We start from the raw sequence: 12645 nt of genomic DNA on the forward strand, positions 1-12645 counted from the left end.
GCGCTGGCTTTTTTTACTCTTTTCTTTCTCACTAGAGAGGTTACGATGGCTGCCCGCAGCATAATCTAACTTTTAAGTGTCAATTATTTGGTAATGATAGTGGCAACAGTCTGCGCTGCTGCTTTTTTGTCACCTACCCGCTTAAATCTTGACGGAACTGATGAATGGGTTGAGTTAGTTGGAGTTTCGAATTGTTTTAGAGAAAAAGATACAAAATTATTTGATTTTTGTCTTTTTTGTATTGGTTTGAATAAATAAATCCTACAATTAGTTGATTGATTCTACGCTCTAAAGCTGATAAACAGATTGTCAGATTGTGCGTCAAATGATTAGTAAATTAAGGTAAGCTACAGCACATGTTTCTAAAGTTAGTTTAGTATCACCCACCGATTCCAAGGACGAAGTTTCTAGACCTAACGTTTAAAAAAAGAGTAAAAAATAAAATTGCCACAGAAGTGTTTAAAACATCATAGAATAAATCACATTACAGCTTGTCATGATAATGAGTATAAAAAAATTTAACTAAGAAAGAAGCTCTTTCGTGGTACAGCGTGCTCACAACTTTTATTAAACAGAGTTTACAATCACTAAGCGAGCAGTTTTTCCTGCTAACCTTCAGCTTCTTTTAAAAGAAAGAAAAAATACAATACTGATTATTTCCAATTACAGCACCACACGGTTGTCCAAAAATCTCCGTCGCGCTCAACTCGCCGTCAGGATCATGTTCTGGATCCACTTGGCCGTCTTCTGGATGTTGTGGTAGATTCCCGGCTGGTGGTCCACCCCACAGCCGAACCCGGCGCTCGTGATGCCGATCAGCGTGAACCGGCCCCGGTCGTTGATGATCAGCGGACCGCCCGAGTCACCTGCGAAAATGGTTAGAGAATGAACGAATAAACTGAATGAATGGATGTTTGGGTGAATTGAATGAAATAAACACAAATGAGTAGCTCCATGGAATGCGCCTAAAGGTAGGCTACATACAAAACATGAGCTCAGAAGGGGTACGCTGTACAGTGTGGGTTAAAAGATTTATGATTTATTAGATTTGAAATTGTTTTTTTTTTTTGCTGAATTTATTGAATTAATCGGCTCGTTTCATAATTTCATGTCAAGATTAGTTTTAGATAAAATTAAAATTGGGAATTGCTATAGCTCATTAGTTGGTCAACTTAAATTAAGGTATAATGGAATGAAAAAATACAATATTTTTTTGGTAATGTTTTTAAAGCATAATTAGTGTTATTTAATTTTTCTTCCCGCCAAGTGAAAAATCGACTATTTTTACGTTTTTGTTTAGTTTGACTTAATTGAATGGAAATTGAACTGGTATCATGAAATATGTAAAATATTGAATTGATACATATCATGAAATAGGCAAAATATTAAACAGAACCAAGATCATAACAACTATCTAAAAATTTTAGTGTTTTTCGTTTCCCGATTTCTCAGTGGGGAAGGTAACAAATAGAATTTGAACAAGGTTAATTTATGAAATTAAAAAAATCCCGAAAATATAATTAATTGATTCATTTTCACCAAATTTTAACTTGAATTACAAATTTCAAATTCTGCCATAAAATTTGTTGTTTGTTGTCACATTGTCTAAGCCTACCAATTTAAAAAAAATCACTTTAATTTAAATAAATAAAGTCCGTTGGGCGGTTAAAGCTCGCACTAATCGAGTTATTTATGACACATTCAACAGTGAACTAACTAAACTAACTACTCGAAGTTCACAGTCATAGTAACATTTTTCAACATATAGGTTTTATGAATGTTCTGAAAACCCGCATACAACCTAAATGTTCTAAGTTTACACAAATCGATTTTGCTTTGATTTTTTTTGGTTTGGAAGAATTTTGTCCATTGGTTTATTAGGTCCTCATACAAATTTGGGGGCTCTCCATAGAAAACGAAACTATTGGCACTACGCCCCCCGGGGCATGGCCTTCCTCTAACGTGGGATTTCTGCTCCAGCGCCTCTGACGAGACAGGAGAAACCGGGACCGACGTTTTACTTCACCATCCGATAGAAGCTCAGTGGATAAGGCGGGAATCGAACCCGCGTCTCATAGCATCATCGGGATCGGCAGCCGAAGCCGCTACCCCTACGCCACGAGACCTCTCCATAGAAAAGTACCATGCAAATACCCGATAATCTGTATCTTAAGAAGAGATTTCAAATCAATATATTGTCTATCATTATTATTTATTGAGACTATTAGGAAAAGATAGGTAATTGAAAAAAGCTAATATTTAATTTACTTTTTATTTCCAAAAATCTTATTTTGTCATTCTTTACCCCATTCGAAAAAAACAAGTTTTGGGCTAAGGGTATGCTGGACTTAAATTTTATAATCAATCATGTGATTTTTGAAAAAAATAGAGATTTTTGCAAAGCATCGAAAATCACCCCGAAAAAAATCAAATTGTTGGATGCTGAATTGAAATTGGAATCAAAAAGTACTTTTGTTATTTTCTGATAAATTGCAATTTTATTTTAAAAATTTCGGAAAAATATGATTTCTTAACTTTTTAAAACAGTGTCCATTCTAGTTCATCTCTGAGAATAATTTATTTAAAAAGTTGGAAAAAATCTTAACAATTTTCTTTTTCGGACATTGTTTATCCGACCTTTGATAGCTGAGATATGGTAGAATCGATATTTTGACACTCATGTATGTAGGTAGAATCAGATTCAGCGGGAAAAAATACATGGGAAAACATATACAGTCCAGACTCGATTATCCGAAGGCCTTGACAAAATTTCACTTCGGGTAATCGAAACTTCGGATAATCGAATCACGAATTTTTTTTTTTCGTTGTCATATTTTTGATTGTTGAGCTTTAATATAACCCTTAAACTACTCTAAAGTGATTTTTAAATCTTAAATCCAAGATGGCGGTCAAATGGCAATGATGAAATATTGAAAAAATACATTTTTAATTTTAACAGCCAATCAACAATTCAAATTTGACTCAAATGGGGTCGCAGATCTAGAATTTAATGTTAAAAGTAAGAAAATAAAAAAACGCAAAAACAATTTTTTTTTCGTGGTTCGATTATCCGAAGTCTCTTACAAACCTTCGGATAATCGAACTTTGGATAATCGAAACTTCGGATAATCGAGGCTTCGGATAATCGAGCCTGGACTGTAGTTGAACAATTTAGAAAGGGTGGAAATTTGTAATTTAAAGTATCTAGAGTTTAAAGAAAAATATCCCTTAGATTTTTCAGCGTTTGTAGTGTGCTTGAAATTAAGCATGGGCTTTTTCCAGATATTTGAGTCTTAAAATAGATTTTTTTTTTGCTTTTTAATGGCTGTAACTATTGAAAAACAATTTTTTTGATTTATGAAAGTGCTGAGAATAACACTTTTCTTTAATACTAAATCATAAATTGTTACATTGAAAAAAAAAAACGGATTCGTGATGGTTTGGAAAGTCGTTGAAGGCTTAGATTGCGAAATAAAATTTTGATGTCTTCGACAAAGTTGCTTAGTTTGGAATGCCGAAAAACTTTATAAAAGAGAAAAAAAATCCAAAAATGTTTTAAAAAAATCCTGATCGTTTGATACCCATATTGTATAAATTGAAATTTAGATATTTTTTTTCAAAAATACGTAGTTTTGTGAAAATTTTCAGTATTTTCAAAAAAAAAATTATTACGTTCGAAATGTATAAAAAAATCCTGCGCATTTTTGTGATTTTTTTTATGAAATTATAATTTTAATGGATAGCTGACATCATCTTGATTCCAAAACACTATAATTTGTTGATGTTCGCATGATTTTACATACGAAGCACTGGACCGTGCTTAACCGAAGCAGCTGAACAAATCAAAGCCGAGGCATGTCTGTAGATCATTTTGCAATGTATTTATTCATCAACAAATCTTCAAAATTCGTCTAGTGCTCACTATTTCCTTTTTATTAATGATGACCTTTATCAACGAAAATATAAAATTTGTTCTTTAACTATTATTTAAAAAATCACTCTGTTTTCACATTAATTTATAGCAATAATGTTCTGTATTTATATTTTTTAAGGATTTTATAATTTTCATTGACACTTTTTCAATGATACAAAAAAATGGCAGGAAACGTTTTTTATGAGGTGACGGAAGTTATTTATATATAAAAAAGCGGGAAATTTACTACAAGATTTAGCTGTTAATTATTGTGGCATTTTTGATTTGCTTTTGCTGGCTTTTGTTTTGCTGGAACAATTTTTTTTAAAATTTCAGGTGAAATTTAACTGATTAAAATATAAATCAAAACTAGTTTAAAAAAGGCCGTTTTTCAGAAAATCGCTGATTGGGAGCTCAAGACTATTTTTAAGATTTTTGTTATATTCAAAAATACATAGAAAAAAAAATGCACCAAAATCAATCAATATATGAGTTAAGCTCAAAGTTCCCATCGCGTTTTTGGTAAACCCTATTGAGTACATCTACTCCTAGATGTACTGAGCCAAACCCCAACTATGAACATGATTGGTTGCGACAGGAGCTGGAGCTCCGGCTTTGTAATATAAAATTCATCCGTAATTTATGTGTTTTTCGGTTGCATTGTTTGAGTCTCTTCACTATTTTTGGATTTTGATTCAATGAACATTTCTTGCTAAAACAATCCTCACCTTGTTGCAAAAACTACTATTTTGTTTGATAATAACTTACCCAAGCACGCATCCTGATGGCCGTCAGAGTGCCCTGCGCAGAACATTTCGTTGAACAGTTCAACACTGATCTGCTTGCTTTTATGCCACCGAAGACACTCCTTTGTACCTAAAATAAACCAAACCATAGCTTTTTAAATGTCCTCATCGACAGTCTCTGTAAAATTACTCACTTATAATCGGCACCGCCGCCGTCCTCAGGATGTTCGTCCCCGTTTGTCCCATGTTGGCATCGGTTTTGCCCCACCCGGCGATGATGCCCTTCTTCCCCACCAGCTCCAGCGGCCGCACGGGCAAACAAATCGGCAAGATGTGCGTCTTGTAGCCGGCAGGCCGCGTCAGCTTGAGCAGTGCCAGATCGTACCGATCCGGTTGCGTCATTCGGAACAGGAACTTGGGGTGAACAATCTTCAGCTCAGCTCGGTGCTTCTCCGCCGGCAGGGGCTCAGCGATTTTGCCTGAATTTTGCGTGTCTAGCTCACCCAGGTAGATCGTGATGTCTTTGAGACGGGCCTGCTGAATGCAGTGGGCGGCCGTGGCCACGAACATCCGCGACACGAGGACGCCACCGCACTGGTACTCGGCGATCCGGATGTGGGCCTGCCATGGGTACTCGGCAAAGTTAGCCGTCCGACCGCCAATGATGCGCTTCTGGAGGGTGTTCTGTGGGGTTCGAGCGATGCCGCATTCACTCTGTGGATAGAAATTACTTAGTATAATTAAAAATTTAAATGGAATGTTCCAAATCACTCACCAAAGCCCCCACTTGATCGGACCTGCGCTTGAAGAAGTTATTCTTGCTGTGGCCCATGGCCGCCGAGTAGGGCATTCCCTTGGGAAACGGTGGCGGCATATGATCCCATCCCATGCCTGGAGGTGGTGGCCCCATCATCATCATCATGGACCCCTTAGACTTGGGAACGGCAGCCGCGTAAGCCAGCTTGGAGTTGATGGACATCATCGATGCTGGAGCTGGCATCGAAGCGGATGTTATGAGGTCACCGTCCTTGACGCAACAGGAGAACAGCCATCGGCTGTCGCCACAACCGGCAACATGGCGGCCACCCTCGAGCCAGCAGGAAAAGGACAGCCGACACTGGCGGACCACGTTCTGGTGGACGCAAGTAGCGGGGACGCCGAGGACGTTCTGGAGGACGCCTGGAATAGAAAATAGATTATTGATGGGTAATTCTCTACCAACTCACACGAAATCGGGAAAAGTTGCCCCGACCCCTCTTCGATTTGCGTGATACTTTGTCCTAAGGGGTAACTTTTGTCCCTGATCACGAATCCGAGGTCCGTTTTTTGATATCTCGTGACGGAGGGGCGGTACGACCCCTTCCATTTTTGAACATGCGAAAAAAGAGGTGTTTTTCAATAATTTGCAGCCTGAAACGGTGATGAGATAGAAATTTGGTGTTAAAGGGACTTTTATGTAAAATTAGACGCCCGATTTGATGGCGTACTCAGAATTCCGAAAAAACGTATTTTTCATAGAAAAAAACACTTAAAAAGTTTTAAAAATTCTCCCATTTTCCGTTACTCGACTGTAAAGTTTTGTGGAACATGTCATTTTATGGGAAATTTAATGTACTTTTCGAATCTACATTGATCCAGAAGGGTCATTTTTTCATTTAGAACAAAATTTTTCATTTTAAAATTTCGTGTTTTTTCTAACTTTGCAGGGTAATTTTTTAGAGTGTAACAATGTTGTACAAAGTTGTAGAGCAGACAATTACAAAAAAATTGATATATAGACATAAGGGGTTTGCTTAGAAACATCATGAGTTATCGCGATTTTACGAAAAAAAGTTTTGAAAAAGTTACTTTTTGCGTTTCTCTTTGTTTCGTCGTCCGTGTCTGTCGCGGGTGACCATTAACGGCCATGATCGATGACGACCAACTTTTTCAAAACTTTTTTTTCGTAAAATCGCGATAACTCGTGATGTTTATAAGCAAACCCCTTATGTCTATATATCAAAATTTTTGTAATTGTCTGCTCTACAACTTTGTACAACATTATTACACTCTAAAAAATAACCCTGCAAAGTTAGAAAAAACACGAAATTTTAAAATGAAAATTTTTGTTCTAAATGAAAAAATGACCCTATGGGTCAATAAAGATTCGAAAAGGCCATTAAATTTCCCATAAAATTACATGTCCCAAAAATTTTTACAGTCGAGTAACGGAAAATGGGAGAATTTTTGAAACTTTTTTAGTGTTTTTTTCGATGAAAAATACGTTTTTTCGGAATTCTGAGTACGCCATCAAATTGGGCGTCTAATTTTACATAAAAGTCTCTTTGACACCAAATTTCTATCTCATCACCGTTTCAGGCTGCAAATTATTGAAAAACACCTCTTTTTTCGCATGTTCAAAAATGGAAGGGGTCATCCCGCCCCTCCGTCACGAGATATCAAAAAACGGACCTCGGATTCGTGATCAGGGACAAAAGTTACCCCTTAGGACAAATTTTCACGCAAATCGAAAAGGGGTCGGGGCAACTGCTGTGTGAGTTGGCGGAGAATTACCCTGATTTTTTTCAAATTAATTGTTCGTTCTTTTCCGTTTTTTCTTTCATCCATAAACATACATTTATATAATTTATAGAATTTATAGAAGTTAAATGACTGCATTACAGCTACTTTTATATTTATAATTTTGATTCGGTTCAAACTTTGTGAGGTCCTTTCCTATGAGCAAATTAGCCATTTTGTGTTATTGGTTCACCCATACAAGGTTCCATACAATTTTGAAACCTGTTCATACAAAAATGATACGTAAATATTAGAAAATCTGTAACTTTTGAAGGAATTTTCTGATCGATTAGGTGTCTTTAGCAAAGTTGGAGGTATTGATGAGGACTATTCAGAAAAAATAGGTACACGGATTTCTATACGATTTTTAAATAAGCTTTTTTTACTAAAAATCTATTTCCAAAAAATTGTATTTGTTTTGCCATAGATCCATGGAATATTGCCGCCGAGTTATATTTTTTGGAAAATGATGTTTTTTTTTTTGGGAAAATTTGAAATTTTAATCAAACAATTTTTTAGGCATCCGTTCAGTTTTTTACTCATGCAAATCAAATTAAAAAACTGGATGATTCTCGTTTCCCGATTTTTTGAAAAGGTGTCTATGATTGCCTACTCCTGATTTTTTTTTGAAAAGTAATAAAAGAAATCCAATACAATTGCTTAAGAGACATTGAAGATTGGACCACTGATTGCTGAAAAACATCGAATAAAAAAAAACAAGAAAATTCAAGTTGTTTATGTCTCATCCAAACATTCCCACATTTTCTAATGCCAATATATCAGCAACTAATGGTTCAATTTTCAATGTTAAAAATAAAATTTTATGATCTATTCGAAAAACATAATTTGAAAAAATGGATCAAGACTAACATTTCAAGTGGGCGTAATATTGAATATGTGGTAAGTATGGACTTTTTTAAGATTTTGAGAACATTTTAAATTTTGTTAAAATTCCGATGCTATAAAAAAAACCTGTTTCATTCAAATGTTGCAACCATGACTTTAAAATTTAATTTTCATTCTTTTTTCCCTTCCCCCTTGGCATAAACTTAAAAAAATATTTGCAACGGCTTTGGAACTTTGTTAATAATTTGCAAATAGTAAGGCAAACTATTGAACTTTTTTTTTTTTGAAAGCAAGAAATACAATCATAAGACATCATTTTCGAGAGATCATTTTCATGTCAAATTGACTTGCCGAATATGTTACAACCTTCAATTCTCATTATATTTCAGAGCTGAATTTTCCCACCCAAAAATGCTTTCTCTTACAAAGTTCATATCGACGTCGTCGTGCTATCATGTCGCACCCGCCATTTCGACGTTCCGAGAAAAACGCGTTTTAATGTTTGACCTTGAATATACAAAAACGAGAGCACGCATTGTAAACAATAACAAACACGTTTTGTTTGGTTGACCATTCTGTGCATTGTCCCGAAGTTTGGTTGAAGTTGGTTGCTGGAGTCCCGAGTTATAATTACAAATGTTTACGGTAGTCTCACTTGTACGTGCGTCAAACGCATCCTGACCTGAAATCCCTTTGCCCTTTGTCGCACTTACATCAATTTTAAGTGAGTGACAAGATAGCACTACAGGATTGAAACTACTTTCATATGAAAAGTGACAAAAATTTTTGGAGCTTTTTTGGTTTTCATTGAATATCTCAGGATTGAAATCGAATTTTGGGGATCTGTGAAGGTCAAAAGGTGAGGCATTGTGAGCTGCACAAAATGGCGTTCTTAACTCAATTTGGCCCAAAATGCACGTACGACAAGTTAGCACGATGGCGACGATATCTAGATGAATATTTGAAAATAAAGGAATTCCAATGGCTTATAGGATATAAAAAAATCTATAGATATATTATTGGGCTTCTGGAGCTAGTTCCATTTGAGGTGTTTTTTTGTGATTTTTAATCAATAAAAAATTCAGCTCAATAGTTAATTATTGTAAAACGTTTTTTTTTTTTCAAAAATGTGTGAAATTTGGTATTTTAGATATAAAATGTTTTACTACAATTCTAAGTAAAATGAAATGAATTTGTTGCATTTTCCTCAAAAAATAGAGAATTACAGCATTTGGTTCACGTTTGATACTTTTATCGATTATTTTTTGGAAAGATCGTACAATTTTCCAAGATTGCTTCTTAGACGTTAAGATGGACCCAATTCGAGCTGGTGCTGATTTTCTCAATAAATTATTAAGGAACATGATGACAATTGTATGTTGAATTTGTCAGCACTGCAACATAATAATTTAAACAGCACTGAATCGATTGAGGTTCATCTTAACCCTCTACAACCCAGCCCTGCTACTAATCTGGCTTCGATTTAAACATTCGCCAGACATCAATTTTTCAATAAATTTTTGATCTTTAAAAAGCATTGGAAAGAAGTACTCTGAAAATTTAAGAAAGTCCTAAGGTTCTGTAAGCCAATGTTTAAAAAATGGCACTTTTTCTGGAGTCACCTTTAGCATCGATTCTTACAAACATTTTCTCTATATTATGTGAAAATAAGAATGCAGTAATTTTTGTAGTGTACTAGACCATTTTTTTTAAATTTAAATGATAATGGTATCGTTCTATAGTAAAAAATGTGAAAAATAAGCAAAAAATAAAAGTTTACTGTAAAACATGACAGGCAAAAAGTAATGATAGGAGGTGGTAGAGTAAGCCAAATACTATCAGAAACAAATGTAAAGTGAACAAGATAAATGCAAATTAAAATACTTAAATTGAAACAAGAAAATGTAAAACAAGAAAAATAAAGTTTTTCGTAGAAAAAAATTACACAAAACGACATCTAAATAAAAAAACGAAAAAAATTGTGCACTAGAGGGTTAACGTCTAAGAAGTCAAAGTGGCCGACAGGGTAAATTTCTCAATTTAATGAGAAAAGCGCACCAAATTTAAGAGCGAGTCCACGAGCAAAGCATACCCATCTCGCATCGACCTCACCAATCTGCCTGTAATTTTCAGGGGTTGTTTGGACATATAAACTAGCATCTGGCCAAAATATGAGCACTCTAGGTCAACGGGAAGTGGGGCAAATCGAGACACAAAGTTTGAAGGTTCAAAAACGCCAAAAATCTTAGAAAAGCTATAACTTGGGCAAAATTCAATTTAATTTCAAAATTCAAAATGCATCTGAAAGGGCTTGAAAAATGCAACAAAATGCAGGGTAGAGCATCCAAATTGGTTTATTCTAAAGGAAGTTATTGGCCTTTTAGTGAAAAATAGCATAATTTTCAAACTAAAATAAAAAAGTGTTCCATCCAGATATCAACTAGGTTCGACCTGCAGCTTGTAGGGGACATCTAGGACTACCATGTGAGACTGAGAACGCTTTGGGTAAGGCAGTTTAACATATTAAATAGACACTTTTACTTTTAGTGAATTTTTTGGTTGTAAATTTTTCTCGGGGGACCCCTTAGATCCCATTTTCTGGTGATAATTTTATCATATTCGTGTTCCTGAGACAATTTCACAATAGAAACGTGCATAAAAATGTTTGTTTTCATCCATTTTAACCCTTTAAAAAAATGCCCTGTTCGTGGACTCGCTCTAAATTTTATAATTTTTGGATCTGTTCAAAAACATTGAAATCGCTCTCAATTTACTGGAATGATGAATTTATGAAAATTGAATACTCAGCTGAATTGTCATAATTTACAAAAAAAAACTCATTTAAAGCTCCTTAAATGACGCTAGCTCCAAATTGCTAAAGAATCCATTTAGATATGAACTGAGTACGAGAAAGCTGAGTTTCGAAATAATTTTGTTGCTGTCGATTTAGTGTGAAATCCATGATTTTATATTTTATTAAAAAAAAATCCAAAAAAATTGATTAAATTTAGCTAATTCTTGTTGTATTGTTTGCCACTTTTTTAAAAAAACAAGAAACAAATAAAATTATTGCATAACATTTAAAATAACTTATACACAAATTTTTAATCAAATCATGTTAAGCTTTTATGTGAATTTTTAATTTTGTGACCTCAAATCGAAAAAAACAAAAATCTCTTAAAATAAAAAAAAACTAGAGTTTTATAAATCCATTTGGTTGAAATATCTCAAAAGTGCTCAAAATTCAGGTGACCTGGCGTTTAACAGAATTTTTTTTTTTGCAAATTAGAAACCATGATTTTTGAAATTGTTTCCATTTCGTTGTAAAAACTGATGACATTTATTGCAAATGAAATATTTTTGCAAAGCAAAACAAAATTCACAAATATCATCTGATTTGCAATTTCTCATGGTTCCACTCGCGCACGCGGTTGCGCTGATCCACCGGAAAATTCCCATCAATCCGTCCAGCTGCAGGCGGCGCAACAGCTATTGGTTTCAGCGGATTTTTTCACACAACAATATCTGCGCAAGCGTGCAGTTTTGTAAACCATTTATCTCGAAAAGAAAAAAAAAACGCTTCCATCCAAATGTGGTTCAACAATGGTAGCCAACACATTACCCTTTTGCATAGCCCAACATGCGATAATTCTTCGGTGGGGGTTTTTTTTTACGAGTTTACGAAACATCCAGCGTGTGTTGCGTTTCTTCACCCCTTATTTTTCCAAAGAGGTATAGGATGAATAAGCAATTACCTTTTGGGAGTATCTTGGCCTGATGTGCAGCAAAGCCAACTTGGCGGAGGAAATTAGTTTTGCTGAGCCGAGCTGCCGGCTTTTGGAGTTTAACTATGTAAGTGACTTTGTGTTACTAAACGTGGACTAACGCCGACATTGTGGAGACTTGTTGGAAAAATAGATGAGCCGAGCCGTTTGACTTCTGGCACTTGGAAATTCATTACCCACTGGTTAGGCCTACCCGTATGGTGGCTGAGAAAAACGAGGTCATGCTAGAGTTACTGCTGGCCATGTGGGCAAGCTAGGTTAGGGCCTAGATGGAGTTGACCAATTTATCACAAAATAGAGAAGCATAAGTGGATTTCCCACGAACTGGTAACGTGGAAGGAAATTAATCTAGCAGATGGTGAGATTTGAATGCATTTAATAGAAGTCATAGAGTGAATATTGTTGACTATTGCAATCCCCTCGAGAAACTCACCAGCGCAGGCAATCGTTGACAGCTGACTTTGCAACAGCAGCAGAAGAAGAAGAACTTGAACGAAGCCGCGCCCCAAAGTTAGGCAACGCCATGCGAGGAGCATCTTTGCCGGCCGAGATGTGCCTCCTGCTCAGACTTGGCTACTGGCTGGGCTGCTGCTGCTCGAATTGGACGGTCACACCTAATTTTCATTCTTTCTGAAAGGAGAAGATTGGGAAAACAAAGAAAAACGAGAAATAAATTTTCATGCAAGAACAAGATTGATGGGCTTTTGTGTGTGGAACGGAAAAATGCGGAAAATGTAGCGTGAAAATGAATCTCAGTCTGCCGTTGTTTCGTAACAATGGGTGCTTGAAAATGGAC

The 12645-nt window shown here is 35.5% G+C and overlaps 1 protein-coding gene across 1 annotated transcript; it reads right to left on the reverse strand.

Annotated features, from left to right (window-relative positions):
* Nucleotides 1-680: 680 nt before the first annotated feature.
* LOC6043177 (testisin) lies at nucleotides 681-12093 on the reverse strand. The gene is made up of 5 exons (XM_001870861.2): nucleotides 12084-12093; nucleotides 5435-5838; nucleotides 4854-5373; nucleotides 4682-4789; nucleotides 681-866 (listed from the first exon to the last, which is right to left on the reverse strand). The coding sequence occupies exons 1-5, from the start codon at nucleotides 12091-12093 to the stop codon at nucleotides 703-705; spliced, it is 1206 nt and encodes a 401-aa protein (XP_001870896.2). The 3' UTR covers nucleotides 681-702.
* Nucleotides 12094-12645: the final 552 nt, after the last annotated feature.

Source organism: Culex quinquefasciatus, chromosome 2, assembly GCF_015732765.1.
Source record: "Culex quinquefasciatus strain JHB chromosome 2, VPISU_Cqui_1.0_pri_paternal, whole genome shotgun sequence".
In the NCBI taxonomy this organism is placed as follows: domain Eukaryota; kingdom Metazoa; phylum Arthropoda; class Insecta; order Diptera; family Culicidae; genus Culex; species Culex quinquefasciatus.